The sequence below is a fragment of the Tribolium castaneum genome, chromosome 4 (assembly GCF_031307605.1).
Source record: "Tribolium castaneum strain GA2 chromosome 4, icTriCast1.1, whole genome shotgun sequence".
NCBI classification, from domain to species: Eukaryota; Metazoa; Arthropoda; class Insecta; order Coleoptera; family Tenebrionidae; genus Tribolium; species Tribolium castaneum.
This window is the reverse complement of record NC_087397.1, coordinates 6,402,629-6,420,185: the sequence shown is the minus strand read 5'-3', so window position 1 is coordinate 6,420,185 and position 17,557 is coordinate 6,402,629. Positions and strand designations below refer to the sequence as shown.

At 37.3% G+C, this 17,557-nt stretch overlaps 3 protein-coding genes and 1 long non-coding RNA gene across 12 annotated transcripts; all 4 read right to left on the bottom strand.

Annotated features, from left to right (window-relative positions):
• Positions 1-79: 79 nt before the first annotated feature.
• Positions 80-5,896, bottom strand: LOC654901 (guanine nucleotide-binding protein G(q) subunit alpha). 7 transcript variants are annotated; one of them, XM_064356121.1, is made up of 10 exons: positions 5,232-5,896; positions 4,901-5,085; positions 4,561-4,715; positions 2,766-2,894; positions 2,440-2,568; positions 1,792-1,921; positions 1,587-1,740; positions 1,420-1,527; positions 1,002-1,103; positions 80-915 (listed from the first exon to the last, which is right to left on the bottom strand). In XM_064356121.1, the coding sequence occupies exons 1-9, from the start codon at positions 5,353-5,355 to the stop codon at positions 1,021-1,023; spliced, it is 1,197 nt and encodes a 398-aa protein (XP_064212191.1). In that variant the 5' UTR covers positions 5,356-5,896; the 3' UTR covers positions 80-915; positions 1,002-1,020. The 7 variants fall into 7 exon arrangements, with proteins under 7 accessions (XP_064212191.1, XP_064212192.1, XP_015840419.1 ...); XM_064356122.1 differs by lacking the exon at positions 1,420-1,527 and adding an exon at positions 1,229-1,336 and having other exon boundaries at positions 5,232-5,870; XM_015984933.2 differs by lacking the exon at positions 2,440-2,568 and having other exon boundaries at positions 5,232-5,890.
• Positions 5,897-6,379: 483 nt separating this feature from the next.
• Amph (Amphiphysin) lies at positions 6,380-13,824 on the bottom strand. 3 transcript variants are annotated; one of them, XM_008197003.3, is made up of 8 exons: positions 13,575-13,824; positions 8,702-8,837; positions 8,459-8,649; positions 8,132-8,404; positions 7,917-8,079; positions 7,510-7,803; positions 7,292-7,407; positions 6,380-7,238 (listed from the first exon to the last, which is right to left on the bottom strand). In XM_008197003.3, exons 1-8 carry the CDS (start codon positions 13,641-13,643, stop codon positions 7,158-7,160), a joined length of 1,323 nt encoding a protein of 440 aa, XP_008195225.1. In that variant the 5' UTR covers positions 13,644-13,824; the 3' UTR covers positions 6,380-7,157. The 3 variants fall into 3 exon arrangements, with proteins under 3 accessions (XP_008195225.1, XP_966444.1, XP_008195230.1); XM_961351.5 differs by having other exon boundaries at positions 7,292-7,434; positions 13,575-13,822; XM_008197008.3 differs by lacking the exon at positions 7,510-7,803 and having other exon boundaries at positions 7,292-7,434; positions 13,575-13,823.
• Positions 12,054-12,663, bottom strand: LOC107399192 (uncharacterized). The gene is made up of 2 exons (XR_001575863.2): positions 12,547-12,663; positions 12,054-12,493 (listed from the first exon to the last, which is right to left on the bottom strand). It is a non-coding gene; the product is annotated as an uncharacterized LOC107399192 (long non-coding RNA).
• Positions 13,825-14,566: 742 nt separating the features above from the next.
• Mapmodulin (mapmodulin) lies at positions 14,567-17,208 on the bottom strand. Its single transcript, XM_008197033.3, has 5 exons — positions 16,970-17,208; positions 16,705-16,868; positions 16,442-16,654; positions 15,621-15,886; positions 14,567-15,573 (listed from the first exon to the last, which is right to left on the bottom strand). The coding sequence occupies exons 1-5, from the start codon at positions 17,015-17,017 to the stop codon at positions 15,527-15,529; spliced, it is 738 nt and encodes a 245-aa protein (XP_008195255.1). The 5' UTR covers positions 17,018-17,208; the 3' UTR covers positions 14,567-15,526.
• Between the last annotated feature and the right edge of the window lie 349 nt (positions 17,209-17,557).

The window sequence follows — 17,557 nt, the reverse complement described above, 5'->3', positions numbered from 1 at the left end:
TTACTGATCGCTTTATTACTACCCAAATAAAATTATTATCGTTGTGGGGTAAGGATACTGGTGAAATAAAAGGCGGAGATTTCAGAAAAAATCTATACTTTTGACAAGAAATGATTTACAAATTACTATTGCCACAAACATTCATCAATCATCCGCTCATTTACCCACATAAAACCAAGCTCCTATAATATGTTTATAAATTTGCCATTAGTATAGTAAGTTAACGGAACAATACGCAAAGAAAGCCCACTAACAGTTTTATGACCAGTTAATCGCTTTCCAAATACATCTCTCTCGCTGCAAATAGCTTTCATAGACACTGGCAGTCTTGAATTACGTAATGCCGTCGAAACAGTCAAATATTGATCGCGCTAAACAACAAAATCTGACTGATAGACGACGACACTCATGCAAATAAAAGCATCATATTTTGTCGAAAAAGTTTCTTTCGATCTATGAATTTAACTGCTATGACGGCCTCTTAAGAACTGCACATGTTCAAAATATTTGCAAATATAATGGGGGAAAAGTTTAGTGTTCTTACATTCTATTTCTACATTAATTTAATATATTATATATAACAATACTATTTATAGTAATGAATCATAGTCATAATGCTTTCGCAGTCTGTTAAAAAAACACTTTGGCTTTAATCCATCGAGGGACACCATTACTAGTAAAATGGCACTAGATTTACTCCAACGCAGCCACTAAGCTAAGCGCACACTTGGACACAAATAAATTTAATCGACAGTAAATTAGAATAACATCACAATTGGGGTCCTTGGTTTATTCCTGATGTGATCCGGATTCGTACCACGATTTTTTCCTCCTAAACCAAATTGTACTCGCGGAGATTTGACTGCAGTATCGTATCTTTGACAGCCGCAAATACAAACTTTATATTCTCAGTGTCTGAAAAAGCTCAGTTATTTTACCATCATCTATCGACACACACCATCGCCAAGCATCAAAGCAAAAGAAAAGTGTCATAAATTTACCTTAACTCTCCATGCAAATTTAAGCTAAATTAAACTCTTTCAGTGCCGTCTGCATTATAGTATCTTTGACAGCACAAAACACAAGTTTAATGTTTTCCGTATCTGTTTTAACATTCCACAAGAAAGCATGCACAAAAGAAACAAAATTGATCGTTAAAAACTCATCGAAAATATTAGTTTAGGCAAGAAGCGGAAGCTTTAGACGACTTTTCATAAACTAAAAATACCTGTTGCACATGTAAAGTGTGAGTATATGATTTTTTCACTGTCTGGATTGAGGTCTACAAACATCCTGAGAATAAATTCCCTAGCTGCAATTGCATCTCGTTGGAGGCCTAATCAAAACACAATTAGCGATACAACTACATATTAAAAGGGACATTTTTAATAAGCAAAACTAGCAATAGGCGAATTGCACCTGTTGCTGTTGTGAAATGAGAGTAACAACTGCGTTCAGGATCGGGATTTTCACGCAAATAGACTTTCAAAATGTATTCTCTCGCCGAGATATGATCCTGTTTCGGTCCTTTAGTAACAATTTATTTTTCAAGTAGGTTTAGTTAAAACCGTCACAAAATTACTTACCATCGTATTCTGGAAAGTAATCTACAAGATGAGAATACATGATTTTTTCTTCAAGTAGATCCTTTTTGTTTAAAAATAAAATGACAGACGAGTGCTGGAACCATGGGTATGTTATGATGGTTTTGAAGAGTGCCTTCGACTCTTCCATACGATTCTAACAAAGTCAAAATCAATAGGCGTCGAAAATTTTAACAAAATCAATTACCTCATTTTCGGATTCGAATAGAATCTGGTCGTATTCGCTTAAAGCTACTAAAAATATGATAGATGTTACATTTTCAAAACAGTGAATCCATTTCCTTCTTTCGGACCTTTGTCCTCCAACATCAACCATTCTGAAACATTTCACAAATTTATAAATATTTAGTCTCGTCGAGGTTTAGTCTAGTAACATCACAAACAACAGATCTTTACATTCTCCTGTTGCCAAGTTTATTTACTAGACTAGTAAAAAAATGAATAAAACTTTTGTTAGTGAAACAAGTGATTACGAAAGCTACACTACAACTGCAATATCTTTCAATACTTCTTTATTCATGCAACACACTACAAAAATAAAACAAAAGCCAATTGCGTAAAAATCAGTTAGTGCTCCTAAATGATACAAAAGCTTTGTAAAAAATAAAACACAAAATTTACCTGATTTCGGCATTAAAGTTTTCTGACCGACTTTACTTAAAAATAAATTGTTGTCAAAACGTATAAAGTGTGGTCATCTACTGCTCTAATGACCCGTTTTGTAAAAAAGAACTGTCGTAATAAAGAAGTATACTAGACCTTTGAAAAAGCCCGCTTCGATGTCGCGAATGATTTTTTGAAAAAAGAAAAATTGAAATCAGTGTAATACTCATACCTAAAAATAATGGAGTCGAGATCAAAAGGATATTCAATGATTCCTGTCGTAGGCGCTCTCGCCCTGAGGATGTCCTGCTCGGTGGGTAGATAATCAGGAGCTCTTATTCGCTCCAGGTCGCTAAGATAGCTGCAACCAACATAAGCATGCAACATGCAGCCAACAACACAGACCAGAGCTAATTGTAAAAAGAGAGTGAGTGCTTTAACCGTTAATTTTTAAACACATGTATTAAATAAATTAAAAGAAATCGCCGTGCTACAATTAATATCAAAGACGTGGGCACCACAAATAAAAGAGACAAACGCGACATGCCGAAACCGTACCTAAACCTGATCTCGTCCAGATCGAATGGATATTCTATGATGCCGGTGGTGGGCACTCGCACACGCAAGATGTCCTGCTCTGTTGGCAGATAGTCGGGCGCTGCGACCCGGTCTATCTCCTGCAAGTAGCTGCAACGCACAGGCCGGTTTTACTCAACAACGAACCGACACGCATCATAAATCAATGTCAACAAAACACCTATTAGCCGTTTCAAAAATCTACAAATCTGTGGCCTAGTGGTGGCTGAATCTGGACACGTGTGGCGCTCTTAAATCCAATCAAAAATTGCAAATCAAATTATCAGTGTTTTTTTCAATCAGTCAGTAAGATAAATAAATTAAATACCCAGTAATGAATTTGAAAATTCTCAGTACATAAATAGTATTATACCATTTCTCCAACACAGCGTGTTTCACATAATTTTGCGAGGACTGCGCTTCCAAAGTCCATTCCAAAAGTACATTGTTATTTTTGGAAACCCTTGAGAGGGGCTGTCAAATAATTTTCAGGAACAATACATTCTATCAAGAGTCTTAGTGCATATGATCATAATATACCTATCTTAATTACTAAAACGAACCATCTTTTGCAAGAGGTGTACACCGAACTGTGAAAGACTTTTTTTTTAATTTGTAATCGAATGCGTACACCCTCTACGTATGTAATTAGTACGTATCATTAACTATAATTATTTTTAGATTATCGCCACTATCTATTTCATTTTTACATAACGACAGAGCGATTTACTTTATTAAGTTGTGTCTTGATATTGTTTTTATATCTGTTTCATGTTTTTGTATTTTGTATAAAATAAATATAAATAAAAAATTTATTCAGACAGGTTTTAATTATTAAAGTCTTGTCTTGTCTTACACTAAACATTTACCGTTTGACTTTTATGCATGATAATGTTCCACAAAAAAATTATCAGGAGTTATTGGCAACGTGGTAAATCTTCTGAGAAGAATAGACCAGTGTGCTACGGCGGTATATATAAATTTATTTTTGTTTTTTTTTAATTGTAAGAACATAACACAAGACCAAGTTAAACAACAGTTTTTATATTTGTTTTTTTTAATTATAACAATGCCAAACAAAATAATTTTCACGGAATCTTAAAAATTTACGCTAATAAATAACTCGTTTCAAAAAAATGGCCAAATTATGATTTATTTATTACAATGTTATTCAGAAAAATTACAAATATCCCTAGTCTTTCCTGATGTGTGCACATTAATTTGGTCGTCTGAAGGTAATCTGTGTATAAGAATTTTTTTAAAAACACAGATAAACCGATTAGCATTACATACAAATGCCGAGTATTATCCAAATCAGCTGTTTTCATTGTTTTTTTGCCGTTTCTTCAATCAGTAAAAACAATTAATATTTTTTTCTGTGTTCAATAATAATCGTCAATATCTGATAAAAATGGCACGTGACTTTTGTATGTTAGTTTACAAGTGTTACTCCTCATTTTCATTCATAAATGGCTTGCCGATAGTGAGGCGCCACCTGTCCGTCACCTGCCACAACCTACCGGATTCCCAAACTTAGCAAAAATTATTGACATTAATTTAGGCATGAAATTTCACCACTACAAACCGCTAAAACAAAAATTAAAACACGAACAAATTACCGGCAAATTTTCGCGTCGTAAACCCCGAATGTTTGCGTGTGTTAAATCTACAATCTACGTTCCATAACCTTAACTAACTCGTGATAATTGTGTAGTTGTTAAAACAGCGTTCGTTTCGAGTATTTTACACTATTTGGTATAGTGAAAAATACACTTACTATTTGGCAGAATCCGTAAGTTGGTATTCTCTACGGCGGTCGTAACATTCCTGGATTCCGGCATCGTTCCATAGATCTTTAATTGCGTCTACAAATGGACTTTCGAATGTTGTTACCGTTTCGTAATCGACTGACTTGATTAATTCGGCTTTTCCCTGGAAAAAAATTAAACGAAAATTGGTCACTTGACATTGAATTAAATTGGCTGAGCAAAATTATGTAAAACTAATCCGATAGTGGGATTATGTCACACACGCGACTGAAAGACGTACAAAATTGCATCAAGCAATTAGTAAGTGCATGCGTTTAAGTAACGTAAAAGGATATTAAAAAGGCTTACTGGACTGGAAGACTCGGCATATTGAATTTTTAATAGATCCATAGCCTTGATCATGCTTTGCATGGCCATAAAGATGTTCTGATAGACCAGTTTGATAAATCCCCTTTTGTCTTCATCAGAGTATCCAGCACCATGAATGATTCGCATCTGTTTAATGAACGTGGATTTGCCAGATTCTCCTGTGCCTGTAACGGAAAGCAGAAATAGTGACGGGGCCACTCAGTATATGCGGTGTAAAAATAACAAATGCAACGGCGTTTTCTTGTAAACACCTCGAGTGAGGAACGTTTTGTTCATAAATGGGAAGGTTAGGTGCGTGTGGGGCACTCACCCAGCAGCAAAAGTTTGAGTTCGCGTCGTGCATCTCGCTTATCTCGCCGGAGTTGTTTTTCGATTTCAGCGTTGATGCGTTTCTGTTCCCTAGCCTCATCCGACTGGCAACACTGCATGGTCATGGTCTTGGGGGGCCCCCTTAGCTCGCATCCACGCCGACTAGACCTGCACACACCTAGAGAGCGAGCGTTCCCATCGCGGTCGGCTGGGTGTGGTGCTTGGGTCGGGCCGGCATGCTCTTATAGCGGGGCTGAAGCTGATCCTGTTAGGGTAAGCGGATTGCAGAAGCCTCATCCACGGCCTTCGGAGCGGGATTAGGGCGGCTGCCCTCGGCGGCGCTAGGCGAGGTTACGACGGCCTCCGACGACTACACGACACTAGCCCCTCGACCGAGCGACACCGTGGCCATAGCACGACCTGCGGTCCATCGATTCGCAACGACTACGACACCGAAACACCTCAAACCACCACTAGAAACACATTTCACGACAAACAGCAGCCGCCTCTTGTCAATATGGCGCTGCCCTGTAGTACCAGACGACCAGACCGTGCACGCAGAACAGGAAGTGCGACGAGCGCGCCAAAATTCACACATTCAAATCTTCAACGCCAAAACTCAAAATCAACACACTTTCGACCAAACTACCACAAACCACACGTCCAGCGCCACAACCACACGCACTATTGCGACAATATTGACACAATTTGCTCCAAAATTCGAGCTTCAACCACAGGCTGACCCGGAAGTAAACATGGCAAAATTTGACAGCTGTCATCGATTCTTTCGCCTTTTTTGCTTATTTACCCAACTATTCATTCGCTTTGAATGAAAATTTCGAAACCATTACGTGCCCCAGTACTAGAAGACAGAAAAACTACAATTACAAAGCCCCGTTTTAATAAGTTTGTGAAGGGCATAGAAAAATCAGTTGGCAGCACTGACAATATTATGGGTTTTTTACAAAAACAGTGAAGATCCGAAAAATACTGCAAAAAATAATGTTCAAGGTCTAAGAGCCTGAAAAACCCGAATCTTTTGGTCGGAAACACAAAAGGTAAGATTATTGTAGTGCAAAATTCCTGTTACTCGTTAAATGAATTGGGGTAGTGCCAAATTTGATGTCTGAGGTTTAGAAAAAGACCCTGTACCATAATAATTATCTTTATTGTAACATAATCCGAACATACACTCTACTTAAAATTAGTTAATAATAATAAAATATTAAAACATATTAACTGAGTAAAAATAAGTTACATTTTATTGTACAGAATATTTACTACACATAACATTCCTTCGCCTGAATAGCAGATCTAACTAACGTAACCAAAAGTAACGAGATATAATATATTTAAGGCACAAATATGAACATTTGAAGAAAACGTGAAGAAAATAACAACAACATAATTACTTCAATCACTTTAACAATGTAAATATTTACAAATTTCCGTCACTTATCCTCTTGGCACCTGAATTGATTGATCCCGAAACACCTTGATGCGATTTTCCCGAAGTGACTAGCTTTAAACAGTGGAAATTTATTATCAAATTTGAGCAGTGTTTTGATGACTAGGCTGAAAAAATGTTCATGTTCATAGTGCTGGTATGGAAAAATGCATTAAAATTATTGTAAATCTTAAGTCTATAATTATTTGATTAGAAGAAATGTTCCGTTTTTAGGCATACATGAGCAAGCATTATTTGATTATATCAGATTTGTACTTAACGCTAATTACCGAATTACCAATTAAAATCAGATCTTTTACATAATTCAAGGAATAAAATCTGTAAATAATATCATGTATAGTATAAGTGAATAAATTAACAGTGAGCATTGTAAAAATAAAACAAATTCACATAAGGCACTTGGACTATCCTGGAAGTCCTTTGTTAGTATTTGACAGATCCACCCCTTATTTGATTGGTCTAGAGTGGCCTCGTGAAATTCGCCGGAAACATCCCTTTCTCCCCGGTATTTTCCTTCAGACCCATCAGCCATCCCTCCTCCTTGAAAACAAACCCAGAAATAATTAACAAAACGACGAAACGTCGCCACAAACCTGTTCCTCTGGGTCATCATACTCCACCACTTGAATTATCTCCCCAACATCAAACGACAACTCGTCAACATCCTCCCTGTTGTATTTATAAGTCGCCTTGACTCTATACAAGACACCTGGTGGCAAATTATCAGTACTAGCGCCTAGAAATTTCCCCCAACTCAGTCTCAACGTTACCACCACATTAAATCTAACCCTACCATGCACTATCTACTTACCCACGGGAATATCGTACAATTCCTGGACATTTTTATTGTTTTGGGCATTGTTAATACTGGCTTTCTCATTAGCAGGGGCGCTAGGTTCTTGGGAGGGAGTTTTACCATCGGGAGTTGTCTCTCCGTTTGTTTCAGGGGGATTGGTTTTCGCAGGAGGAGTTACAGGTTCGACGGGAGTTGCCGGAGTTGAATTTGATTTGGGAGGAGTTGTTGGTGTCGGGTCATTAGCGTACAGTTGCGTCGTTTCGTTTTTAGGTGGATCTTTTTTAGTTGGGGATTGTGTAAGGTCTTCGGCTGCAAAACACACGCAACATTGAAATTGTTAGTTATATAAATAAAACAAAAAGAAAACAACAAATTAGTCAATTAATTGTGAAAGTCGCACGTGAAATTAAAGATTTACTTACGATGAGGTGAAGAAATCGGTGAAATATTGTTGATTATTAAGGGTGACGAGTTTTTGTCGGCCGGACGGGGCAGACTAGAGCCGTTGGTTTTCTTAAGACTATACGACCCCCGCTGGCTGTCCGTTGCCAGCTTGTCAACCACTGACTCTAGTTCGCCGTAAATCTAAAATTCGACCAAAGAAACGTTTACGTTTTTCTAAATTTGTTGAACTTACTTTCGAGGCCTCCGAATGGAAAACATGTTCGGCATTAAAAAGCGATTGCAAATTCGTCACATAAAACAATATCCTGGAATCATAAAGCGCGGGAAGCTCATCGTGTAATTCCGAATTTAACATTTCGTAAGTCCTTTTGGCTTCTTCTAACTGCTCGCGTCCTTTTGCGATTTTCGCGTCGTCCCGTTTTTTCATATTCGTCTGAAGCGCCTGAAAACTGTGCCTCTGACTGTCAAAATCTACCAATTTTCTACCCCTCTTGTCGATTTTTTTCTACAATTAAAACACATATTAATTGCCAGGCCCTTAGACAAATTTTTCACCGACCCTCATTTCCGGGAACTGACTCTGGTAGGTGTTCAATGGAAGGAGCACCTGATCGGCCAGTTTATGGCTAAAATCTTGCCATAACATGTCGATTTGTTGTGTTTGGACGTAGAGAAGATCGTGACCGGTCCATTGACTCTCGTATGTCTCACCGATCGCTTCGAGGAGTGATTTCGAAGCCGCTTGTGCAGCTGAAAAATCCCAAAAATGTACAAATCGACGGACGGAAACCGCCTCATTTACCTCGTATACACCTTATGTAGTTGTTGAATTCTTTCTGTATTCTATTCGCTGCGTTCTGCTGTCTTGTAAAATTCTGCAAGTGCTCGTCGAAGATTTCGTCCGCTGTCCGGTCGACCTTCCCAAGATTTTGCAATATCTGTAAACAGAAATTAACGAGTGATATTAACACGTTCTTCCTGCCATCAAATCGGTTATTATCAACACGGGGCGACCGCAGTTTGTGTCAAATTTGCGAAAAATCTATTTTTGAAGTAATCTCAGCCGCCGAAAAACACACCAAGGTCGGCAAGACTCCGCGCTAAAAGTGCACTTATTACCGAAATAAACCCAGTGGTTATACTGCGAAGTTCATCACCCTATAAAACATCGATTTCCGCCGCAAATTTTCGCTCCACCGGCGATTATTTGTTGATTTTGGAACTGGACGTGACGTCAAATTGTAATTACTGCAGTTTCATCGATAAACTATTTATTTACGTTATGGAAATAGACTCCGTCTGATGCATTAACTCCGACTTGAATTTTTATTTCAAACACAATGACGTTTTTGTGTTACACAATGTGCTCAATAGACACTTTCCGCTCAAAATGTATTATGCAATGCCACTGAATTGATAATTCAATTAAATATTATCGCAACTGGCGCTCATTCATACCGTCTGCTCGAAAAAATCGAAATAAAGGAAAGCGACGAAGGTTATTTACCTTAAAAAATGTTTCATAAATTATAGATTCTGTGCTAATGCCAAGCATGACCTTTTTAAATTATATCACCACTGGCTCCCATATGATTCATTCCGTGATTATGTATTCACCCCGGCACCATATCATTAAAACAAATGATAAAATTTCGAGCGATTAAATTTTAATCGACTCGAGTTTTAGGGCTTCACTGAAGCTTATTAGCGGAGAAGAGTCAAAAACGCTGCAAGCAGAATCCTTACAATTTTATTCGCTTTATGTAAGCAAAAAATAAAACATTTAAAATCACAAAAATCCCGTTTATTGGCAATGGACAGTAAAAATAGCTGTTTATTCGTTTATTGTCGATAAATACAGGATGTCCCAACTAAACCCGCTCACAATAACCAAATAATGAGTAATGTTTTTATCAGTAAGGAATTTAGTAACAAAAATTAATTTAGTTATGAAGTCTATTTCAATTCAAAATAGTACATTTTTCGATTTTTCTTTTGGTCGGACTCGCTTGATGTAAACAATTTCTAGACAAATGTAAGCTGCTCATAAGCCAGGTATATTAGCTAATTCGATTTTTTCTTAGTCATTTTTATTATATTTTTGCGGAAGTTGCAATCTTTGTCCCCAATTTACTTGGATGATTTTCTTATATAACAATTGGCTTTCGCGTACAACAATCGAATTCAAAATTTTCATCAAGGCGTGGCCTTATAATGAAGTTAATTACCATTGTGCAAAGTTCTTTGAATATTTTTTAATAAAAAGCGACCTTCGGTGTTAAACAGCTAATTTGTGTCCCGTATGCACCAAAGCCGCGTCTCTAATTTTAGAATCTCGACTTCTTTTCACGTCGACTCTTAACCCAATTTTGTAATTTTATAAATACCGTCGTGAGAACACCGAAAAATAATTGAATCCACGAAGATTCTCTCTCGAAAACTAGTTTTATGGAAATAATTCGATTCGGAGCGTTAGCTTTCTAATTTCGAGGAACGCAACCCGTCTTACCGATAACGCCTTTTCCAGGACAATTTCCTGCTTTCAACAATTATCATTTAAATAATTGCAAACATGCAACTCGGTGAACGTAATCGCGATTTTTTCTTTGGCGATTTTCAATGACACTGGAAGAGGAATGTTGACATTTGCACTTTCTCGACGAATTCATCAATTCGTCAATTTTTCCTCTTCGCACACGCACGCCTTAAAATCATTACTTTCCATTCTGAGCGCGCGTGAGTGGTCCTCTGCCCACCGCCGGTTTTACGAAACACCACAGATGGAATGCGAAGATGTGTGAAGATTTATCTCACAATCGAACTGTGGCCATTGTTCCCCCGAACAAATATAAAACAGATCGGAATTAGTAGAGCGTGTGCAACGGACCTGTTGTGCCCTCGTGTAATGTTAGAAGTGCATAGCTTGGGGCCATTTTCACTCTTCGAAAGGTCACTCGCGTGGATTTATCTAACATTTCACGTTTCTTACAATTTCTCTAGAACGTCTTCGGATTCCTTCAAAGGTCCTGCGTCACTTGTACAATCTCCAGATTGCGAAATGTTTTATTTGTGTTTTAACATATTTTTTTCTACTACTGCGTAATTACTTTGTCACACATTTGCATGTCAGGTCGAGTAATGCTGAAGCAACTGCACAATACAAAGTATAAACTTCAACCATTAATTACTTTAAAAGTCGAGTTTTTTTTTTCAATTTGGATTATTTCCAAAGCTTCTGTCGGAAGTACTCAAGTTTAAAAATTTTTGCCCTCCTTTCGTTATTTTTAAATAACTTGCAAGTGCTACAAACACCCGCATTACGGCTAACTGTATTTTAATCTAACAGTTTATTCAAGAATTATTCTAACGTTAAAAATAATCACTTTCGATTTGCCATTTACTCTTATTACCGTGGTATGCATAATGATATTATTGTTATTATACACCTGAGCGAATAGCAATTCACGATGTTGTAGCAACGCTTATCAATTTCGAACGAAAAATTTTGATTATGTTAGTGATTAAGTCTTAACGGATCATGTCTAGACCTGAAGTTAAAAAATTGTTCTAATCTAGATTGGAATAGGTCAGAGCTCTAATTAGTAGCAATAAATCCGATTTTTAGTTTTTTGAAAAAATCTGTTAGAGCTGCATATTGGAAATGGAAGAAATAGAGTGGAAAACCGCAAAGAAATAACTTACGAAATAGCTGCAATTTATTATAATGAAAAAGTGCATCTGGTCAAAAAAACCCTTTGTGAATTTTTTCGACAAATCGGATAAATATAGGGTGATCATTTGATATTGTAATTAGAGTTGACGGTATTTTTTCTTTGTAGTAAGTAAAATTTGTTCCAAATTTTAATTATTGTTATCTCATTCTTTACTAAGTTTGCAATACTGGAGAAAATAAAAAAATAGACCGAATATACAGAGGTTTTTATTTTACTAACATCAGTACATTGCAAAGAGTTCCATAGAAATTTTACACATTTCTACAATATTTAATGAAACTAAAAACTAACCCAATGTCAAAACAATCAGGAGTTGTTTAAAAATAAAATTCAGAAGTGGCAATTTAAAAATTCGAAAAAAAAAATGTGTCCAAAGATTCACCTTATTTATTTTCAAAATGTTGCTGTTTTTTAACGAGTGTATTATTTTAAGAAACTTGTGTCTCTACATTTCTCAATGTTGCCAACTTAATTTAAAATCATAGGCCACCTTTATCAGAAATTTAAGTACTTATTCTGAGCGATTAGAATAAAAAATTACAAAAATAATTTAACAGTCTGGGTTGAACAGTTTAGTTTATTCAAAATAAAAACAGTCATGTTCGATTTGAATCGAAAATTTGTGTCCAATTGTAAAACTTTTACTCAAACTACCACAACCATAAAATAAATCACATGTTGGCATCTGTAATATCTGAAGTAACACATACAATAATAAACTATTCTGCTTGAATAATTTTCAAACTATCCAAAATTTTATTACACTCGGGAAATCTCGGATAAGTTGTTTTCCATGCCAATACAATTAGCTTGCGGTGTTGTGATGTAATATCTTACAAACAATAATGTACACGCAAGTACTGTAAAAATAGGTAATATAATAATCTTAGCGAATTCAATAAAAGTTATCAACTTGAAAATTATTTTAGTAAAATTGCATCTTTGTAACTCCACGTTGGCACTGGTCCCAAGTCAATTTTCACAATTTCATAAATCAGGCAGTCTTTCAATCGAATTCTTTGCTGGATTTAGGACTTAAGTGACATGGATTAGGTAAATTTCCATATCAAAAGAGGAAAACAAAGATTAAAACACGTTTGTTTACATGACTAATCACTTAAAATTCGTTTCTAATTTTGAAACAAATTGGATACTCGGTCGCGTGTACATAGAGACTACTTCACCTCGAATTCGATAGTTTTAAAAATAACACTGTTCTGTTTTTTGGCGCCCGACAAATTCTTATTGTCAAATTGGTAACCATGGCAACCATGGGCCCCATGATTTCGATGGAAAGAATGCGAAAAAGGGGTTTTTGGGGCGAAGGCGCCTCGTCCCAATTGCACAACGTTGGTTCAACACCGCATTGTACTTAACTTTGAAATGGTTATCTTTCGGTTCGAGGTGTGTTAGAAAATTCCTGTGTGGCTGGCAGCAAGTGCCAAGACGTGCTATTCTAAGGCCTGGCTATTTTATTTGGACGGCTCGGTCAACTATTGCTGAAGTTACGCGAATCACAAATAAAAATAGATGGCTCGAATTGACTTAAAATCGTATTTTCATTGAGTAAATGCCGTAAAAAGCGGCCCCTGAAAGGTCTGCTGGCCCACTTTGCGGGAAAGTAGGATACAAACATGGAAAAAATGGTCGCGAGCCCGCGGCGAATTTTACGAATAAATTCACGAAGATGCGCTACTTTTTCGGCGAGAATTCGCGCAAATGCGCTTATTTGGAGAGGCCGAAGCGGCCGTGGGCGGAATATTTTGCCGATTTTTCGAAATTTACAAGCCGTATATCTCGGTGCCACCGGATTATTTATTTCGTGTTTGCACACGTAACTTCAAGGTAATTTTAATTAAACAACACCTCAACAAGTGGCCGATACTCCCACTGGATTTCGGGAGCAAAGGACATAACCTAACTGGGAAAAAAGTCACTGACCTTTTCTTTGGCTCTTCCTGCATGCTTCTGCACGGACTTGGCCAATAAAGAGCCTCGACTTTCTGCCATTTCTTTGAATTTTGAAAATGGTCCGCCCAGATCTTGCACTCTTTCACTCACACTTTTGCGATTTTTTTCCTATTTTGTCCCTTGTGATGTAAGCACAACGACTACCGCGACTGTCTCATCCACTGTATTACTTTTAGCTCTAGCTTTAGCCGCATATTATTTTAGTACATTTCAGGATGAAATAAACGTCTGGGAACTTGTGTAGGTAAAACAGGTTGAAGTCGCAGCGACTGACGCGGACGGCGGTAGGGGGCGCAGACGTACTCGGGCCGAAGACACCCATATACACGGTGAACCAAAAAACGCTCCTTCAGCCAAAACTATGGGCCATTTTCCCAGTAAAAACCCGCAACAAACCTGGAGTAAAACAGGAAACAATTTGTACCAAGTCAAGGTCACGACCTACAGTAGAATTAAACCAACAGTGTAATCAATACGATTCTACTTCAGGTTGAAACATAATCAACATTCCATTCATGATATCTCACATTCCCGATCAAATCCTGCTGGAATTTTTGGTCATTTGTGAAAACAATTATTCACACTGTATTTTTTTTCACAAAACACGACCTTGAGTTGCTTGGAATTCCGTACCTCATGACTTTGGTCTACTTTTGGGATTTAAACGGCAGCTCATTCCATTATACAAACTTTTGAAAATTTTACCTGACACGTGGTAACAATGGGTGTGGCAACTGCGTCAATCCACCCACTTTTTTAATTAAAAATCGACAAATTTAGAGCGCAAATGAAATAATAAGGAAGTTGGTTTTTGTGACTGTTCTTTACGCAGACTATTCCAATAAATTTCGAAGTAACAAGGTCGGAAGTGTGGCAATCGTTGGGCTTAATTTATTGGATAAATAAACGTAACAATAACTTCCGATTTTTTTCGTGTTTGATAAGTGTGGGGTGAAAAAAGGTTTATACTAAACTGTGTATTTAACTGAAATTACAAGAGATTATCCATTACACAAGATATAGCATATTCCACTAATCATTGAAAGATCTATAATATTTTAAAATCTGAGAATAGATTTAATAAGTAACAACAAAATACCAATAATTAAGGAATTGTTGAGCATTGTATTTGTGATGTTGCAATACATACAAAAAAATGTATTTTAACTTCGCTAGACTTTATGCAAAGAAATGACTCCTAATTGTTTGAAAAATAAGGCTTACTAGTGAATAAAATAATGTCTCTTGTTTTAATGCTTAAGAAATTCCCCAATTAGAAATATAGTTTTGATATCCATATCTATATATAAGTTAAATTTGATACAGAAGGCTTCATAACAGACAATATTAAAAAATCTTTTTGCAGATTAATACTAAACTGTATAAAATGTTTAAAAATTTTGTACTGTATATATTTTATTTTCGTTTTTCTGTCTATTATGACTCCTAGCTGTAATACCATTAACAAAAGACGTCAACATAGCCTTAACATTAACAATAAACTTCACTCAAGTGTTATTACTTGCAAAGTGCATTAAATTATGAAATCCTTATCAAATGAAGTTTATTGACCTACCATGTTTAAAAAAATAACAAAAAGTAAAAAACCAATAACTTAGCTATGCAAACGTACTAAACTACTAATACATATAATCTATATTGGAACAAGTGTTCCTGTACAAAATATATTCCATCATTGACTTACATTAACAACAACTGGCTGCTACAAGGAAATACTTTACAACTATAATAAAACTACCACTGAATTTTTTCCCAAATTTAGAATATCAATTTAGCATATTATAGTATCAGTAATCTGATTTTTGTAAAGTATGATACCACAGCCAGGGGTGACGTCTCTTCTCACAAAATGGAGACACAATCATTGGTCAATAGTTCATATCACTACAGTATAACACATTTTAATTGCCCTCACCGTCTTCGTGTTTTCTCTTTTTACCCCTTGAAACTTTAAAAAACACATTAGACAATATCCAAACCACCACGAATAGTTACCATCAGGTGATTGTGCATCCTCCTCCACGATCTCCTCTTCCTCCTCCTCCTCAATACCGTCTTCATCTTCTTCCTCCTCACCAGCCTCATAATCACCCTCATCTGACAGTTCATCCAGATTTTCCGAATACACGGCGCCCAAACCCACGCTCTCCTCCAGATCTTCATCCTCTTCAGAGCTTCCCTCTTCCTCAGAGTCGTCGTCGTTGCCGTTCACCTCCTCCTCGCCGTCGGTGTCGTCGGCCTCGCGGTCCTCCGCATCAAATCTTTATTCAAAACAGAGTTAACAATAAAGCAGGTGATCCTTAAACCTACTTCGATAAAATCGGGGCTCAAAACGAGCAAAAATAGACTCGCGTATCTGCATTGCTTACAATAAAATAATAAAACAGTGAGAAAATAGTCCCTTATTGACCTTTAAATGTTAAAATCTTTTTACTTAAAAATATTAACCTTGGGCATAACTTTCTTCTTGTTTTTTAAGTTCCTAATTTCCTCTTTAAAGTGGTAAAACTCCTATTTTTTAAAGCGTGATTTCGTCAAAAAAATCATCAACCAGACTAGAATTAAAAGCTAGGTCTAAAATGCAATATAATTTTGGGCGTTCCATTTAAACCACAAACTTGTATTGTAGCTCATTTCTGAAACATTCGATATTTGAAAATAATTGTCGGTGATGCAGAGGCTTTTGTGAAAGAAATATTGTTTAAAGGTCAATAATGGGCTTTTCAAGCATATAACAATTTGATGAATGATGCAATAAAATGCAAAATAATAAATCTCGAGATGATGGTGACGCCAAAATGGCCGTTTAAACTCACCCATCGAGATATTTAAGGCTTGGTATCATTTTGAAAATTTTCTCTCTGTAGTTCTCCACAGTTGTGGCTTCGTTATTGAAGAGATCGAGATTTTTGAGATGTTTGAAATTTTTTAACGGTTCAAGCGTCGCTAAATCTTTGATTCTGTTGCCACTTAAATTGAGATGCGTTAATTTGGGACTTGTTTCCAGTAAGTTAAGTCCATTGTTTATCCTAGAACAGCCCCGATTGATTACCTGCCTCTTGTTTTATCGATACAATACCTGTTGTCACTTAATTCTAGTTTCTTAAGATTTGGAAGCTTTGGGAATCCTTTGAGGGAAGTGAGCCCCACATTGATAAGTGACAGGGTTTCCAAATTGCAGAATTTGTCTGTGAGTCCTATGATGCTGGTGCTCCGGCAGTTATCGAGATTAAGCTCCTTAATCTACGAAAAGAGCGTTTAGTGCGAAACGGCATGCCGGGGCTCCCGCAGCCCCGGCCAAGCACATGTGTGGTCCGCCTCGCCGCCACCTCGCAAGCACTTACCTCGTCCGGATTTCTCCCCCGTTTTTCGAGTTCTATGCGTTTTTCCATCGCGAAACTTTTATCCACTGGCCAAAGCGAGCAAAATCCGCCGACGCCGCACTAATCTCATACAAGGCAGCCTTTAATTCGTTAAAAATCACCACTTTCAAACCGCGAACGCGAAGACAGTGGACAAGAACTCATCGATTAGCCGCCACAGCGTTCATGGCATCGCAATGCTCCGCTAGAGGGGTACCTACAATAACACAATGGATGCGCTGGCGGGAGATTTGCCGGCCAATGGGAGCGCAGGGATTTGAGAGGTTAGGGATGACAGAAGCCACATTTTTGGCTCCTTGGGGGCCGCAGCGGCCACCGGGGGCGGATTGGAGCACGCGGGGATGTTTTATGGCGAACTGGACGTCGATCTGGGGGTGGAAAAGTGGCCCAAGGCGGGATTAAACGAAAGACGCTAAGGATGATGGAAAAACAGATGCGAGGGGGGTTGGCGCGCAAATTTTTGAATTGGGGGTCGTTGGCGAGTTTTGGGGCAGGATTCACACAATGAATTTCTTTGTTTCATTTTATTACTCAAAAGCAGGCAATCAA

What these genes read in the sequence shown, in the direction of transcription:
- LOC654901 (XM_064356121.1), bottom strand. Translation starts at nt 5,355, where the DNA reads ATGACCATGCAGTGTTGCCAGTCGGATGAGGCTAGGGAACAGAAACGC. An exon ending in CTGGACGAGATCAGGTTTAG is followed by an intron (nt 2,569 to 2,765) that starts GTACGGTTTCGG and finishes TGTTGGTTGCAG; the next exon opens with CTATCTTAGCGACCTGGAGC. An exon ending in TATTCGAATCCGAAAATGAG is followed by an intron (nt 1,741 to 1,791) that starts GTAATTGATTTT and finishes TGACTTTGTTAG; the next exon opens with AATCGTATGGAAGAGTCGAA.
- Amph (XM_961351.5), bottom strand. Translation starts at nt 13,643, where the DNA reads ATGGCAGAAAGTCGAGGCTCTTTATTGGCCAAGTCCGTGCAGAAGCAT. An exon ending in GTCAGTTCCCGGAAATGAGG is followed by an intron (nt 8,405 to 8,458) that starts GTCGGTGAAAAA and finishes TTTTAATTGTAG; the next exon opens with AAAAAAATCGACAAGAGGGG. An exon ending in ACCGATTTCTTCACCTCATC is followed by an intron (nt 7,804 to 7,916) that starts GTAAGTAAATCT and finishes TGTGTTTTGCAG; the next exon opens with CCGAAGACCTTACACAATCC.
- Mapmodulin (XM_008197033.3), bottom strand. Translation starts at nt 17,017, where the DNA reads ATGGAAAAACGCATAGAACTCGAAAAACGGGGGAGAAATCCGGACGAG. An exon ending in CTAGAATTAAGTGACAACAG is followed by an intron (nt 16,655 to 16,704) that starts GTATTGTATCGA and finishes GGGCTGTTCTAG; the next exon opens with GATAAACAATGGACTTAACT. An exon ending in AGCCTTAAATATCTCGATGG is followed by an intron (nt 15,887 to 16,441) that starts GTGAGTTTAAAC and finishes TTTTGAATAAAG; the next exon opens with ATTTGATGCGGAGGACCGCG.